The sequence below is a fragment of the Eurosta solidaginis genome, chromosome X (assembly GCF_040869045.1).
Source record: "Eurosta solidaginis isolate ZX-2024a chromosome X, ASM4086904v1, whole genome shotgun sequence".
Lineage (NCBI taxonomy): Eukaryota > Metazoa > Arthropoda > Insecta > Diptera > Tephritidae > Eurosta > Eurosta solidaginis.
This window is the reverse complement of record NC_090324.1, coordinates 58,587,721-58,605,891: the sequence shown is the minus strand read 5'-3', so window position 1 is coordinate 58,605,891 and position 18,171 is coordinate 58,587,721. Positions and strand designations below refer to the sequence as shown.

Genomic DNA, 18,171 nt, shown 5'->3' with positions numbered 1-18,171 from the left:
AGCAGACCCTTCGAGTATAAAAAGGGGGTAAGAACTAACCAATGAGGGCCATTCCACCAAAGTGTTGTGGTTGTTAGGTGCAGTGGTTTGCAGCCTCTTGTGCGAAGATCCGCGGGGTTATCAGCACTGGCTACATGTCACCAAGTTGCTGGCCCAACTAGGTCAAGAATTTGAGCCGTGCAGTTTGACACGTATGTCTTCCAGGTATGCGGTGGTTTTTCAAACCAAGCTAAGACAATTTCTGACTACAGATATAATTTTCGATTGCTTAGCTTTAAGCTACTTTGTACGGTTGAGGCTAGTTTGGCGAGCAGAAGTGCTCCGTATAGCTCAAGGCGTGGAAGGCTTACGGTTTTAAGGGGTGCGACCTTGCCTTTTGCAACTATTAAATGGATTGTAGTTCTGCCATTGTGTTGCGTTCGTATGTAAATAGCTGCGTAGTATGCTTTTTCCGAAGGATCGCAGAAGCCGCGGAGTTCCACATGATCATCGGGTGAGAAGTTCACCCACCGAGTTATTTGTATCTCGGATATAGTATGGAAGTTATTTGCAAATTGGGTCCATTTTATTAACCGAAGTGGTTTGACTACTTCATCCCAATCTGTTCCATCTAGCCATAGTTCTTTTATAAGGATTTTCGCTTGTATCATAATTGGCGCAAGCCATCCTGCGGGGTCGAATAGTTTTTCCACAGATGACAGAATTTGTCTTTTCGTTTTTGCTGATATTGCAGATCTTGACTCAAGCGTGTATGAGAATTGATCTGATATCGCATTCCACTGTATGCCGAGGGTTTTGGTGGTGCTCTCTTTTTCAAATTTCAAAAAGTTTGTATCTAATATATGCTCTTTATTAATATTTGCCAGTATTTCTGGATGGTTTGCAGTTATCTTTTTTTAACGGGAATCCTGCTGAATCAAGAGCTTTGATGACTTGATGCAATGATTCGCATGCTAGGGAGAGGCTATGACTTCCAGATAGGATCGTCTACATATGTTTGAGAGCTAAGCACCGGAGCGGCTAGAGGTAGTTGCGCTTTGGTATCTTTTGCTAGTTCATGCAATGTTCGAATGGCTAGAAAGGGGGCGCAGTTTACGCCAAATGTCACCGTTTTCAGTTTGTAGTCTCGTATCGGACTACTAGGTGAATTACGAAATATTATACGTTGGTAATCTTGGTCGTCTGTATGTACAAGGATTTGTCTGCACATTTTTTCGACGTCACCATTGAATACGTATTTATACGCACGCCACTGTAAAATCAGTAGCATTAAGTCGGGTTGCAATGTAGGTCCCGTATATAGAACATCATTTAGCGAATTGCCTGAGTTCGTTCTTTTAGATCGTTTAAATACCACTCTTACTTTTGCTGTAAGTTTTTCAGGTTTAATAACTGCATGGTGTGGGAGATAAAATGATATATATTTACCGTGTGCAATTTTTTCATAAGAATTTATTGCTTCCATATGATCTAATTGTAGGTATTACTCAAGGACGTTATCATATGAGGTTTTTAGATCGCCTTCCTTAAGTAAGTTTCTTTCTATACTTAGAAATTGCTGAAGTGCTGAGCTTCGTGATTGACCTAAGGCGAGTGTATCTGGATATTGGTGTCGAACGACGTACCTCCCGTTACCTGATCTTGCAGTTGTGGATTCATAGAAAGCTTCACAATACTTATCTTCAGGTGTTGGAACGGGTATGGGAGGGTGTTCTACCATATCCCAAAATTTTTTCAATTGTGAGTTAAGATCGTCATTCGAAATATCTTCCACTTGCGTTGTGAATGTGAAGATTTCTTCTTTGACTTGGCCGCTTAAAATCCATCCGAAAATGGTATTTTGGGCCAAAAGGGTGTTGGAAATTTTCTCAACACTTTCTAGTATTATTTGGGGGATTAAGTCGCTTACCAATAATATGTCGATTTGATCTGGTGTATGGCAATTACGGTCGGCTAGTTTCAGATGCGAAAACTTTTGCCAGTGCTTGCTGCTAATGTTATAGCTTGTAAGCATATTTGTAAGTCGTGGTAGAACTATAGCGTGTGCTTTTATTCTTTGATCGGCGTTTTGAGAAACCAGGGTAATGAGGCAGATTTTAGTTGAGTTTTGTACTACTCTTCCGCCCATACCTGAAATTTCGAAATTGGCTGGTCTGATCGGCTGACTCAACCTGCTTTGAACCTTAAAGGTTATGAAGGATCGCTGTGATCCTTGATATATAAGGGCTCTTAATTTAAACAATTATCCTCGGTGTTCTATAGAAACAATTGCTGTTGGTAATAAGGGTTTGCTTTCATTATCGGAATGAAGCGTTTGAATGTTGGCAGATTTTGAACAACATGGTTGTTCTTGGCAATTTTCGGGATTTCCCGTTTCGGGATTTTCAGACGTAGCAGTTGCAGCTAGTCCTGTGGTTCTTTTAGCGTTAAAGCTATTTTGGTTATTATTATAATTGTTATTATGGAGCAACGAATTATGTCTCCTTTGGAAATTTGAGCAGCTATATTTGCTCGGACAATTCTGTAGCGAATAAGTACTAGATAAGCAGTTTGTACAGAGTTTTTTGGTTCTAACCAGATTATTTCTCTCATTTACTCAAGTTTTTAAATTTCTCACAAGATCTTATTACATGACCTCCAATACACAGTTCGCATGACGGATATCTTCGTTGTTCTGAAGTGAACGGCTGGTTTGTATAGAAACTCTTATTGTTTGAATTATAATTATTGGCTTGGGGTTTAAGGAAGCTTTTGTTTTGCATTTGTTGCATATTTTTCGGTTTTGTTTCTTTATTATTTACCCGTTCTGCGATTTCGAGCTGGGTGGTGCGGAAATCTTTCATTTGTTGCCACGTTGGGCATTTTTTTGGGATGAGAGAGATTGCTCCCATAAAATTAATGATTTTTCTGGTAGTGTGGCAGCACAAATATTTAGCAAAATGGGGCCCCAGTTTTCAGTGGGAATATTTTGTGTTGCTAGAACCGATAAACTGTTTGTAACTGTTGCTTGTAATTTAAGAAATTCCTCACTTGTTTCTTTTTGAATTTTTGGCAAGTTCATTAATAGTATAGCGTCATCAATCACAAGGCGAAAAGACTTCCTGATTCCCTGTCTGTGCTTCGAGGGAGATCTTAAGGCCACAACAGAGGTGGACGGCTTGCGCAAGGGTGCTCAAATGGCGGACGAGGCGATACATGTGTACACAGCTTATAGCTTGAGCTGCAAAAGTGTAATCTTTTATATTGACAGTCAAACAGCAATTAAGGCAATAATCTCGCATAGCACAGCATCTGAATGCGTGTTAGAGTGTAAGCAGTCTCTGGAGAGAATCGGGACAGGGAGAAGCATACATCTATATGGGGGTTCCAGGGCATATGATAATAGATGGGAATGAAAAAGCAGATGAACTAGCTAAAAAGGGCGCATCCCTTGAAGTTTGCTCCGTAGACGTCCCAATATGACTGGGCGATATTAAGCGAAGGCGAGAGGTGCACATGATCGACCAAGCGGGAAAGGCGTGGGTTAAAGACCGGGGCTGTAAAGTGTCGAAGATGTGGGTTTTACAACCTTAGAATAACAAAGTTGCTTCTATCATTAAAAAGAGAGGACTGTAGACATGCCTTTAAGTAAGGTTTGGTGAGTGATAGCAGATGTAGGAAGTGCGAATTGGAGCAGGAAACGATCGAGCACGTTCTGTGCTCGTGTCATGCGCATGCCAGCCTAAGACTCCAACTATCAGGAGTGATGCAGCTGTCAGACCTACAAGCGGCAAGTGGTAACACGACGGACTCATTCAGCCTATGTCAGGTTCACAAGGACCGGCCAGTTCAACTTAACCTTCGGAAAATTTTTAATGCAAACAACAAAGAAAAATGTTTCTAAAGAAGCTAACTTTCGCCTTTTGCCCCCTCTTTTCTATGAGACTTTGTATGGACTATGTATGAACTAACACTACAGGCATTCAAAAAAAAAAAAAAAAAACAACTATAAATGTAAAATAATCGTAATATAAAAAAAAATATTTGAAACCCCTGGCATCGTTTTTCTTGTTCCTGGATGCTGCTGCCGCCTAAAATCTTGCCAGTTTTGACAATTTGGTGTTGGTGCTATCGAGAGTGTTGTGGTGGCGTTACGTAGATGTTTTTGGTGACTATAAACGATGCACTTTGAAAAAGTTGTGCGGGCACATGGTCGTTGTTGTTGACGACTCTTTTGGTTAGGTGTTGGTTGTTGTTCCCCAACCGATATTATGTGTATGTAGCCAGTGAATAAAATGGCATCTTATTTCACATCTGGTTGTTTTGCAGTTGTTTAGGCCAAATGCCTAACTTTTACCTGATTGACGGCGCTCCTCCCTAACGTTTTAATAATATTTCCAGCCACCCACACTCACGCCGCATTTGTGTGCATGCATGCACATGCATGCGTTTCATACACATGCACGTGTGTGTGCAGGTTGTCAGCACCCATGCACGTATATGTGGGGGTTGTTGTGTGTGTGGCTTTTTTCCCCTCCTTAATACCAGAGGACTTTTTCGTGGCTTAGCGGTTGTCCTCAACGGGATAACCGGCCTCTTTTTCGATCGACCGCCAACCAGCACACATCGCCGAGTATCACCGTCATCAGTTTTACACTCAAAGGTAATATTGTATCCTTGTATATATTTTCCTACACTCTAATTAAAACACTATTATAACGAGGAAATCCTCTTTGCGTTTTGTTCTTTTACTTTCTTTCGAGAGCACTATCAACCCGAGATCGACCCGTGTGCGCCTACCCACTGCCGGTTCCAGACGCACTCAGGCCGAACATTGGTCCTCCTGACCAGGAACTAAAAGCGCCTCTTTGTTATACAGTCCACAACACAGCACAATTTATCAACCTCAAAAACTTTTGCCGAAGGATTTTGCCTACTACAAAACTTGCGAATTGCCCCAAAAACTCATTAAAGGATTTGCCAAAGCACATTCCAGTAGACCCACCAAAGAAGTTTGGGAGTTACATACTAAACAATTTGTCAAAGGATTGCCGTAGCAGCCAAACACAACAGCGAGAAAAGTGGGATTATATTATACAAATACCGAAGGCACAGCACAAAGAGAAGTAAGTGTTATATTTCTTGCCATTTTTTTTTTTAAGTGTTATTGAAGAAAAATAAAGAAAACACCTGTGTTGTGCGCGAAATATTGAAATCGAAAAGAAGTGTAAAAAGTGAAATTACTTAGTGGGCACCATTTTTCCATTTTAAAAGTTAAACCACTTGATTTGTTAATTTATTTCAGTCCTTGTGATTATCTGGTCTATCCCCCCACCAGTGGTAAGGTTTTCCAGACACAACACAAGGAAGAGGGTAACCTAACCTCATTTTCCGCACCATACTAAATAGGTTTTTGTTGTTGTTTATTTGCACATCACAAACACGAAATCAAGTTCAATCTAATTTAATTAATCCGGTGCTCACTTCACTTTTTAAACACTTTTTACACTTTTTTCTTGCGCTTAGTTGCGTATATTGCACGCATTTTTTCACTTTCACCAAAATACACCCATTATTTGTGGAGGTGGCGAGTGGTCCCCTTTTTTGTTGTTGCCGCTGAGACAAAAAGTCTGTAAATTAAACCCTTTTTCTGTTGTCGCTGCTGTGACAAAAACTCCAAAAAATAAACCCTTTTCGTTGTCGCTACCAAGACAAAAAGTCTGCAATAAACAAAGTAAATAATAAACTCGAAGTTCAATAGTTTTTATTTAGGGCTGGGCAGGCATATTAACTCAGAAGAGTTCTATTTTTCTAATCGGAAATTTTCTCGTTAATAAACGTAAATAAAACAATGGAAACTTACATCCGTTTAGCAGAATCAATCGCAGAGTTTGATAAAGATTACAGCCTTATTCCGGAGAGCGACCATAGCAAACACACCCTTGCAATACAGCAGGAAGAGTTGCGGCTCTTGTGGAAGAAGGTAAAGTCTGCGTTTGATTCGCTATTGGGATCTGATGAGGTGTCAGCGGATGACGTTATGGCGATCAGAAAGAAGCAAAAGGCAGCATACGCAATCTACGTGCGATGTTCAGCGTCTATATCTGCTGAGGCAGAAAAACATAAGAAGGATGAAAAGAACGTCAACCCTGAGCAAGAACCTCATGGGCATAAAATTCGCCTCCCTGCTTGCGATACGGAAGTTTTTAAAGGGGATTATCTGTCTTGGCCAACTTTTCGCGACCTTTTCACGGCAATATATATAAACAATTCTAGTTTGAAAGGGGTGGAAAAGTTATTCCATCTCAACAACAAAACGCAGGGCGAAGCAAAAGATATCGTTAAAAAATGCCCTCTCACAAATGAAGGTTTCGAGATGGCCTGGAAAAACTTGTGTGAAAGATACGAAAACAAACGTATCTTAGTTAACACACAACTACAAATTTTATTTAACTTAAAAAAGGTAGAAAGTGAGTGTGGCAGTTCAATAAAAAAGCTGCAAAATGATATAAATAATTGTATTTCGTCCCTCAAATGCCACAAAATTGACACTTCCAATTGGGATGCAATCCTGACGTATCTCTGCTCAACCAAGCTACCAGAGAGCACGTTGGCTCTATGGGAGCAAAGTATAGATCATAAAATGGACATATCCAAGTGGGAGGATATGGATAAATTCCTGTCTAATCGGTTTCAGACACTTGAAACAGTGTCTGGTTTTACAGGGCATGCCACTTCGAAAGTGCAAAAACTAAACGCGTCGCGACAGTCAACAGAACCCCCTACGAAAAGACTTGGTGCCTTTCAAACAAAGGTATCCAGACCGACGTCAAAGGCAATGTGTAAAATGTGCAAGTCCGCAGAGCACAGATTACGAAACTGTTCACGCTTTTGCGAGTTAACCCCTCCAGAAAGGATTAAATTCATAAAATCTACAAGTGGTTGTCTGAATTGTCTATCCCCAGGACACACAGTGACCAGATGCACCAGTTCCTACAACTGCAATACGTGCCACTCTCGTCACCATACGCTCCTGCATGCGGATACCCTACAGAAAAACACCACCTACAACCCGCCCCAACACCCCTACGATAATAGGCCCTCTACTTCTAGACAGGCATTAGCGAGACAGGAATCAGAAAAACCAGGTTCAAACGGGAACAAAAATGTAACATCCTGTCATACGAATTCCAGCACAGGTGTGCTATTAGGAACTGCTCGCGTACACATTCACCATAATGGTACCGACTTCTCCGCGCGGGCATTAATTGATTCAGGGTCTGAATGTTCCTTTATAACTGAAAGACTGAAACGCAGAATCAATTTGCCAGCGAGGAAAATGCATGCCCAAGTTTCAGGCATCACAAATGCGGTGTCAGCTCAGGTGAAAGAGGCATCCAAAATTGAATTACGTTCACCAGTGGATGCCTGCTTCAGCCTGACTACACCCGTTCTAGTCCTAGGCAAACTCACTGGGAATCTTCCATCCTGCCATATCAACGCCATGACTATGCAGGCATTCCCAGACTTGGTGTTGGCAGACAAGAGGTTCTACATCAACGAAGACGTAGACCTCATACTTGGAGGAGACATATATCCCCAAATTATACTGAGCGGTCTGAAAAAGAATGTACTAAATACACTTTTGGCCCAAGAGACAGTGTTCGGTTGGATACTAACCGGTCGCATCGACGCATCGAGTCCAACGAAGAGCATCATGTCATTTTATAACGAGGTTGCATTGGACAACCAATTAAAAGCTTTCTGGGAGATAGAAAATGTTCCCAAAAATAAAATGCTTAATGAAGAAGAAAGGTACTGTGAACAATTATTCAAGGACACAACAAAATGTGATGAAAGTGGAAGATATACAGTCTCGCTACCATTCAGGCAGGATTACCATGAGAATATTAAATTAGGACCGTCCCTAAAGCGCGCATGTTCACAATTCTTCAGAAATGAGGGGCGATTACTGAAAAACCAAGATTTAGGAAAAGAGTATGTTCGGGTGTTGTCAGAATACGAAACACTTGGACATATGAGAAAAATTAAGAATAATATACCATCCGACGATTCGGATAATTATTTCCTGCCCCACCACGCCGTTGTAAAGGCGGAAAGTACCACTACCAAGGTGCGCGTCGTCTTCAACGCGTCAAGTCCGACGGCAAATGGCATTATTCTAAACGACATACTCCACCCAGGTCCAGTACTCCAAGCAGACTTGCCTATTTTAATTCTACGTTGGAGACTTTACCGTTTTGTCTTTAATAGCGACATAGAAAAGATGTATAGGCAGATTTGGGTGACCGATAATCACGCCAAATTTCAAAGAATTGTCCATCGAACATCCCCCAACGAACCCATCAGTCTTTACGAACTAAAGACTGTCACATTTGGTGTAAACTGCGCCCCCTACCTCGCGATACGGTCACTTCTACAATTGGCTGATGATGTAGAAAATACGCACCCAATAGCATCGGGTATATTACGAGAAAGTATGTATGTCGACGACGTTTTATCTGGAGGACATACAATAGCGTCAACAATCAGAGCAAGAAACGAGATTCGCGAAGCACTCAGCTGGCTTTCCATTGCGCAAGTGGACATCAAATTGTGAGGAAATCCTTCAGGACATCCCCAAAATGGATCTGCTCAGCGAGGACTTCCTAGCGTTTGAAGAGGCTAGCTCGGTGAAGGCACTCGGAATACGATGGAACGCGCATTCAAACATGTTTTACTTCACCGCAGGAGCTTTAGAGAGTGGCGAGAACATCACCAAACGCGTAATCCTATCCGCTATAGCCAAACTTTTCGACCCTTTAGGCTGGCTTGCACCAGTGGTCATAGTGGCAAAAATACTAATGCAGCATATCTGGTTAGAGGGCACCGGGTGGGACGAACCTGTCTCCCCAACTACCTTAGAACGGTGGGAAAATTTCACCCAACACTATAACGAAATAGATAACATTAGGATACCGCGATGGGTAAATTTTACGCCCGAGGACGACATCGAAATACATGGTTTTTGCGATGCATCGGAAAAGGCATATGCAGCAGCTATATACATGCGCGTAAAAAGGGACGATACAATTTTCACAAATCTCTTGCTAGCCAAAACCCGAGTAGCCCCAGTGAAAACCATCTCACTACCACGTTTAGAACTTTGCGGCGCCGTGCTGCTCGCAGAAATCATGGAATCAATATTCCGAAACATTCATTTGGGGCCAGCAAAAGTTCACCTCTGGACGGATTCAACCATCGTACTCGCTTGGATAAGAAAGCCGCCCTGTTCCTGGTCAACCTTCGTCGCACACCGAATCACAAAGATCATCGATATGGTCGGTAGCAAGGACTGGCTTCACGTGGACTCGGAATCTAATCCAGCGGATCTAGGAAGCAGAGGACTACTTGCATCAGAGTTGATAAACAATTCGTTGTGGTGGCAGGGACCTTCTTGGCTGCAAGAAGACAATTCCCACTGGCCAGCACAAGAGACCGAATACAAAACGTCCGTTGAGGAGAAGAGGGCACAAACATATGCCACGACAAGGGTAGATCATGTAGATATTCTCGACCGTTTTTCAAATTTACCCAGGGCTTTGAAGGTTCTATCCTATGTTAGGAGATTTTATAAACGAACTCACCCAAAAACTAAAGCAATGTTCCACGAAAGGTCGTGTATAATCTCAGCCGATGAGATTAAGGCAACGACTCAAGCATTAATACGAGTCTGCCAGAAACAATTTTACGGGACAGAATATTTAAAATTGAAAAATAGGGAACCTATCGATCGAAAGAGTGAAATATTGTCACTCAACCCATATATCGACAAAGATGCTATTATTAGAACAGGGGGGCGTCTAGGGGCTTCAAAGGACATGTCATACAATGAGCGTCATCCGATCATCTTGCCTTACAATTGTAGGCTGTCTCGCCTTACCGTTTTGATGGCTCATCATGACTCCCTTCATGGCGAGAACCAGCTCATGCTCCGTCTCATCCGAACCCAATACTGGATACCGAATGCCAAGACCATGATCAGAGCCATCATCCACAATTGCAAAACCTGCATTATTCACCGAAAGCAGGCACAGTCCCAACTTATGGGGACCCTTCCCTGCGAGCGGACTACTTTTACCCGCGCGTTCACCAATACCGGGGTAGACTTTGCAGGGCCTTTCGACATCAAAAGCTACCGCGGTAGGGGATGTCGACTGTCAAAAGGCTACGTATGCCTTTTCGTCTGTTTTTCCACTAAGGCCATCCACTTAGAAGCCACTAGTGACCTTAGTACCCCAGGCTTCCTCGCGGCCTTTTCGCGTTTTATCGCGAGAAGAGGATGTCCGAAGAACATCTACTCCGACAATGGTACGAACTTTGTCGGAGCTTCCAGATCTCTACGATCGGAATTCAAAGCCTTCCTGGCAGAAAGCCGAGACAAAACAGTCTCCAAGTATAGCCATCAAGCATTAACTTGGCATTTTATTCCCGCTGGTGCTCCACATATGGGCGGCTTGTGGGAAGCGGGAGTGAAGAGCTTCAAAAGCCACTTCAAAAAGATCGCTTCTCCCCACAAATATACTATGGAGGAGTTCCAAACACTTTTGTGCCGGATTGAGGCGTGCCTCAACTCGCGCCCTCTCAGTCCGGGGTCGAATGACCCAACGGATCTGGAACCACTAACCCCAGGACATTTCCTAACCGGCAGCCACCTGCTGGCTCCACCAGAACCGGATGCCAGTGAGAGCACTGCCTCGATGATCAATCGATGGCAGAAACTCAAAGCCCTCCATCACACTTTCTGCAAACGATGGAAGGTGGAATACCTTTCCGAACTTCAAAAACGAGTGAAGTGGAAACAGTCAAAACAAAATATACACGTGGGAGATCTAGTTGTCATCAAAGAGGACAACTTATCTCCCAACGAATGGAGGTTAGGCAGAGTCGTCAACGTACACCCCGGCGAAGATAACCGAGTACGTGTAGTCGACCTCATAACCGAGAAGGGTCAAGTCAGACGACCTTTGGTCAAACTGATCCTTCTTCCCACGGAGATAGATTGTGCGAGGACCAAAAGCTTCGCTTAACAATCCCCCCCGTTCCTCCACATCCCTCCGTTCAAAAAAAAAAAAAAAAATTCTATTTTTTCATTTTCAAAAAAAACCATCCCACTCACTCGTTATTCCAGAACGAGTATACCAGAAAAGCCTTTACGCAGACCCTCGGTCTGCCACAGAAAGCAAAGGCACTCGGCCCATAATCCTTTTAAAATTTTCAAAATTTCAAAACCCAGCGCTCGCCCACCGAGGCCAATCAACCACCCTAATGCAGATCCCCATCTGCCACAAAACACTTATTTTTAATTTTCACAACCAAACCCCATTTCACTCACTCACCCCGAGCGAGGACACCAGAACCCTAACGCAGACTCAGGGTCTGCCACAGAACGCAGATGCACTCAGCCAAAGGAACGAGGCCAAGCAATTAACCTAACGCAGATTCGATATCTGCCACAAATCCAAAAGAATTTAAACGCATACAGCCACAGATTAAAGATAATCGACGTGCTGATAAAATATCCGCAGTCCACAATACAATTCGGCCAGCCGCAACAAATGACCATGTCTGGCGGTCAAGTATGCATAATACAACAAACTCTACAACCACAACAACAGCAATCACCACAACAGCAGCAACAGCTGCCACAGCAGCAAATCAATAATCCACAACAACAGGGCGTATTGCAACAAACTCAACAACAGCAAATGAATATGAAAACAAAAACTGCACTGGCCAACATGTTGAATAGTCGCTTGGGTAACAGCAATGGTGGGGCAATACAAATACAACAACAGCAACAGACGATGGTCGTAGCAGCAGGTGGCACCCCAGTACCAGAACAGTCGCTTCAACAACAACAGCATCCCCAGCAAATAATACAACATCAAGTTGTAGTCGCTGGTAATGCCCCACAGTCTGGTATGATATTGCATCACAATCATCAGCAACAGCTGCAATATCAGCAGCGCCAATTAAATATGGATCAAGTGGGTATCACTTCATCTCCTAATGATAGTGCTTTAAACATGATAATTGAACACGAGACCCAGCAAAATCAGTCCCAACTATCACAACAGCTGCCACGCGAAAGAGGTGATAGATCACCACCTGAAATTAGCGATATTGTATCATCTGTGGCGACAATAACGACCAGCACATCCATGGCATATGTAAATACTCCACACGGACTCTTTCCCATGCCATTGGGCAAGTCATCCAAATTGCCGCAAGTATCAAAAGCCAAAGCAAAATTCAAATTCCTTGGAAAATTTATGGCTAAGTCTGTTATGGATAGTCGAATGTTGGATCTACCATTCTCAATACCGTTCTACCGCTGGCTATTGAACGAAGAATATTCAGTTGGTTTAGCCGATTTGGCACGTGTCGCACCCGAAGTGCAAAGTACATTGGTAAGATTACAGGACGTGGTACTTGAACGCGATCAAATATTAAACGAATCGAAACTTGATGCAATGGAAAAGACTGAAAAGATTGAATCGCTGGATTTGGATGGATGCCCCATAGCTGATCTTGGATTGGATTTCATTTTACCAGGCTATGCAAATATAGAACTATGCCGTGGTGGTCGTGATACGCCAGTAACAATTCACAATCTACATCAGTACATCTCATTGGTGACGTATTGGTTCCTTGTTGAAGGTGTGCAGAAACAATTTGAGGCGCTACGAGAAGGATTTGACTCGGTTTTCCCGACACAACGTCTGCGTATGTTTTATCCTGAAGAGTTGGAAAATGTTTTTTGTGGTTCTGGTGCTTGCAACTACCAACGATGGGACGTTAAAATGCTTCAAGACTGTTGCCGTACTGACCATGGGTTTACCCAAGATTCCCAGGCGATACAATATCTATATGATATCCTCTCTTCATATAATCGTGACGAGCAGCGTCTTTTTTTACAATTTGTGACCGGCTCACCCCGACTACCGACTGGAGGTTTTAAGTCTTTAACACCACAGCTAACAATTGTGCGCAAAACACTTGATGGTAATCAAAATCCAAACGAATATTTACCATCAGTGATGACATGTGTAAATTATTTAAAATTGCCTGATTATTCAAGTCAGGAAGTGATTCGAGAAAAGCTCAAAGTTGCCGCGAATGAAGGCAGCATGTCGTTCCATTTATCATAAATATTGCAATGTATAGCAACAAAATTTATTAAAAAGAACTAAGTGCTTATAATTGGCATAACGAATGATACACACATCTTCAGATGCATAAAAACTTATTTAGCGAGCAATTGAGAAATTTGAAGGAGGGGTCAAATATGTATAAATACAGACATATACTATATCTTTAATATATCCTTAATTACTGAATTCATTATGAAATTAATTTAACCGAATAATATTATTTTGAATATAAAATTAAAATAAAACAGTCAGTGCGATTAACATTAAAATTGCTAGATTAACGCACAAGTAAAATCCCATCACATACATACATATACATATATAAACAGGTATATCCAAGTTTTGCGACGAATGTTCTGTAATGACGCAGACTTGTTATCCTATCTCACCCATGTAATTACTATAAAATAAACTCTCTGATCGGCGGCAAATTGCGGTGGCACAAGTTCCCCAGCCTCAATCTACACAATCGCCTCAAGGTGTCATGACACAGGCTGGATTCATACAAGGCCGCCCCAATATGCCGCTGCCACCGCGTCCGCAATTCTACGGACACAATCCGAATTTAAAATTACCACCTGACCTTTTCCTTGTTGGCTGTACATTTATATTGTGGAGTATGATGAAACCGATGCAAATGAATTGCCAATTTGGATGGAGACGATACGGCAATTTGGTGGTGATATTGAACGCGTTTATTGTCAACGCGTTACCCATGTGCTCTGTCGTACGCAACGTCATGGGGTGGTGATGCAAGCATTGCGCGACTCCAAACGTTGCATAACAGCATATTGGTTGAGTGATATTTGCTTTAAGAAACAATTACTGCCGCCATGGCAAGCACTTCATCTACCGTTTCCCAGTCAATTTGGATATCAGAAGCCTCTAGATAAACACATAATTTCAACACATGGATTTGAAGGTGAAGAAAGCTTTCGCATACAGCAAATGGTAGAAGAATGTGGTGCCATATACACATCATACTTATCGAAGCATAATACAGTTTTGATTTGTAAAAAACCCGAAGGTGATAAATACACCGCTGCCAAAGAGTGGAATATACCGATTGTAAATGCAGTTTGGTTGGCAGATATTTGCATTGGTAATCTGAGTGGAATGTCGCAATATGAAAATCAGAAGTATCAGCAATATTCGTTAGCTGCACCATTTAGGATCGATTATCCGTTGGTACCACATTTGATGGCCGCTTGGAAAGCACCAATAAATCTTACACAAGAAGCGCATGAACGTGTCAAACGTTCTTTAGCTGATCCATATTTTGAACAAAAGTCGAAACGTCAAAAGATCTCACCCTATCAGGAGGAAATACCAGAGACAATAGTCTGTGTTGAATACCCACACAATGATAAACCACCAAAGGTGATATTTTCACAAGTGGCCGATCCAGAATCGTTGAAAAAAGCTGTCGTCACTCTTGGTGGTATCGTTGTCGACAATCCAGAGGATGCAACTTTTTTGGTTATGACACGCGAAAGTCGCACATGCAAACTCATACAAGCTGTTTGTCATGTAGATTATGTACTCAAATCGAATTGGTTAGTGGAGAGTGCCAAAGCAGGCCGGTTCCTGCCGCCTGATACTTATAAAATACAATACATACCTGTCGATGAAAATCTCAAATTTCACTTGGATACTGTATTACGTTCGACAATACGAAATACGCTTTTTGCTGGCAAACATTTCTTTGTAACACCTGATGTTTTTCCAGCACGTTCTGAAATTGTACGTATGATTGAATCATCTGATGGTAAAGTAGAACCAAAACGCCGTAATGCACAAGCCATTGCTGAAACACATGCACAAGCGCCAGAATCATATATTATTGTAACATGTCCAAATGATATGCATTTATGTGTGGACTTAACGCGGCAAGGCAATCCAAAGTGTCCCATTGTTTCGACAGAATTTGTAATGAGTTCGATATTAAAGCAAAAATTAGAAATCGAACCAAATTTACATCTAAAAAGAAAAAAAAAGAAGAAAAATTGATTGATTAATGAAAAGAAAATATTGCACTCTACTTACCATGTTTTAGCCAACCTACTCCACCAAGCGTAAAAAATTAAAGAATGAAGCAACGGAATAAATCTCTCGATTAGTCCCGTTTGCTTCAATTCAGAGGAATTTACATTCTATACACGGGTGTGTATGAATGTGCACAATTTTTTTTGTCTTTGCTGCTGGTAAATATCTACCAGTGCATGGACTTTTGTAAAGTCAAAATGTTGGGGCACGGAAAATGGTAGTAGAAGTTTCGTGAAAACGATAACTACGGTTTATATTGGTACCAAAAAATTCCCAATTTATCGTAAAACAAACAAATCACAAAATAAATCACATCCCAAAACGTCTACCTACCACAACAATATTCCCAAGTACCCAAAATACTGCCACCAAATAACCGATTTCGGCATGTTATCGTTTACGTAAAACTTTTATTTTCGTTTAAATTATTCACGAAAAAAAAAAAAAAAAAACTTAGAAAAATAGCGCAGAAAATATTTGCTATATTATCTTCTTTCTTGTTTAAAGTTGCTCACAAATTTTAAGAGAATTGACTGATTTTAATCATTATCCCCTCCTAATGTTAGTTGGGTGGGCTTGGCAATTAGACACTTTAAAAATGATCGCCGTATACGTTTTCAGTGCGAAAATACTGAAATATTAGTAGAATCTAAATTTTGGTAGCAGAAGACGTAGACGTAGTTGAAAATGAAAAATGGGTCAAAAAGGTTGGTCAAACTACCAATGCGGTAAAGTCCGTGCACTGACGGTCCATATACTTATACCAACGTATGCACATATACATGCCGAGTTTAAATGTGCATTATATTAGGGATGCATAAAAAGATGCAAACGGGTACCCAAAAACCCGAGTCTGAGGAACCGGTAACGGAGCCAAATACCCTTCGGGAACCGTGCCGTTTGATAAAGGCCATCAATAAAACATGACTACAAGCGTACTTGGGGAAAAGTTGAAGAGATAAGTGAAGGGCAATACAAAACAAAAATTATTCATTCTGCAAATTCTTCTCTTCGTCCAAAACGAAGATTTTTATTTTTTTATTTTTTTCTTTACATAGCATACAATTTGCTGTCCAAACATATTTTTTTGTGGCGGGCAGGGAAGTTGTTGATTTTTAGCATCAACAACACAAATAACAGCGACTCAAAAGAACCCACGCTACACACTTTCTACCCGGTTCGGTACCAGAATGTGCGAACTGAAAAATCGTAAATGCTCATTCTTCTGCAGCACTAGTGTGCCCGTGGCTAACTAAAACGCTAGCGGGTGACACAAAATAAACGAAATAAGGCACTAAAGACCCAGGCACATAACGTGCGTTGAAAGAGGCTATGCACATGATGTGCGCCAAATACGAATATTTATACTGCTACAGATGGTTGCCCCCTACGCACGCGCTACTAAAATTTCCCAAATCTCAACCATATAATTAGGGACCACTCGCCCCTGCACTTCGACAATGACCCGACCCATTGAAACCTATTTCACTCCTTTCAGGAAAATGGGTCGTTTTGCCGCTTTAAAACGAAATGCTGCCACGAACGCAGCGCGTTATTCGTCGGAATGCCGAGTGTGTCTTGAGCGACACCCTATCCGCTTGTGCCCAGCATTCAGGGCGAAAAGGCCAGAAGAGCGCCTCTACGTAACCATTCGCGAATGCTACTGCGGAAATTGTTTGGCGCCTGATCACCGCTCTAACGCATGCCCAAGCCAAGGGCGATGCAAACGGTGCGGCGAGAAGCACCACACGATGCTGCACATCGCCTCGATCGACGAAGAGGAGCAGCTATTACAAGAAGCCCGCTCCAAGCCATGGAGCGTCCAAGTGGAAGAGGAGCTAGATTCACCCCGAGAGCGGATAGACGACTCAATCTCGTTATATGCGTCGGACGCTGGAACGGAAACTGGACCTCTTCGTCCACCCCGAAACCGAGATGCCAGCCGAACCGGAGCGGAGACGCGGTCTCTTCGCCCGACCATAACGCCTACCGCCAAATCGTTTCGACCACTTCTGCAGCACGAGAGGAAGCGGCTCCAACAAGGGACAGCGACAGCCCAGCGCCGTACATATAACGGCCGAGCGGAGACCCGGTCTCTTCGCCGGCAACCCAGGAACCCCCAACGGAGACGACATTCGCGCGACCGCAGAGCGGAGACACGGCCTCTTCGCCTGCACCAACGACATCAGCCACAAGATCGCAGCCACGGAGGCAACACGCTGCAGCTCACCACCGTGTCCACTTTCCGGTCAGGGCTCGTAGCCCAGCATCCAGCGGCCACCGCCACCATGATACCAACAGTAGCGATCACACCCACCGCGGTCGTGAAGATAGAAGCTGGGGGGCGGCTACACCTCGTCCGGGCCTTAATTGACGGATGCTCCCCCACCACCGTGATAGCATATGAGCTCGCCCAGGAGCTCCAACTCCCTGCCAGCAACATTGGCGGGCAAGCAGGATGCCTACTACGCATACGAGGAACACACGGCCAAAATAAACGAATTGCAACCCATGCGGCGGTCGTGGCCAATTTTCGGCGAATGGCCCCCACGACCAGCGTCGACAGCGCCATCGCATCCCCGTACGCACATCTCCGTCTGGCGGATCCACAGTTTTATTCATCCGCCCCGATCCGCCTCGTACTAGGGACAGACGTATATGCCGAAATAATGCTACCAGGGATTCTGCCCACCACGTTTGGCCCTTTGTTGGCTCAGAGTACCATCTTCGGTTGGGTACTCTCGGGCACAACCAAGGCCTAACATGAAAATGTTCGGAAACAACCGAAATCCATGAATTTTTACACTTTTTTATTTTTATTGAATTTCTGCTGTACACAGTCGCAAGAGGTGTGCATTGTGATTTCGTACAAGTGAAAAATCTTTCTATCCCTCCATTGCCATACCTACGTGTCAAATCATAGCTGACA

At 42.9% G+C, this 18,171-nt stretch overlaps 2 protein-coding genes and 1 pseudogene across 2 annotated transcripts in view; 2 read left to right on the top strand and 1 right to left on the bottom strand.

Annotated features, from left to right (window-relative positions):
* Window positions 1-18,171, bottom strand: part of LOC137235468 (uncharacterized) — a 718,941-nt gene that overhangs the window by 83,840 nt on the left and 616,930 nt on the right. The window lies entirely within an intron of this gene.
* Window positions 11,604-13,342, top strand: LOC137234443 (E3 ubiquitin-protein ligase TRIP12-like). The gene has a single exon (XM_067757978.1). It carries the CDS (start codon window positions 11,604-11,606, stop codon window positions 13,191-13,193), a length of 1,590 nt encoding a protein of 529 aa, XP_067614079.1. The 3' UTR covers window positions 13,194-13,342.
* LOC137234442 (PAX-interacting protein 1-like) lies at window positions 13,717-15,506 on the top strand (annotated as a pseudogene).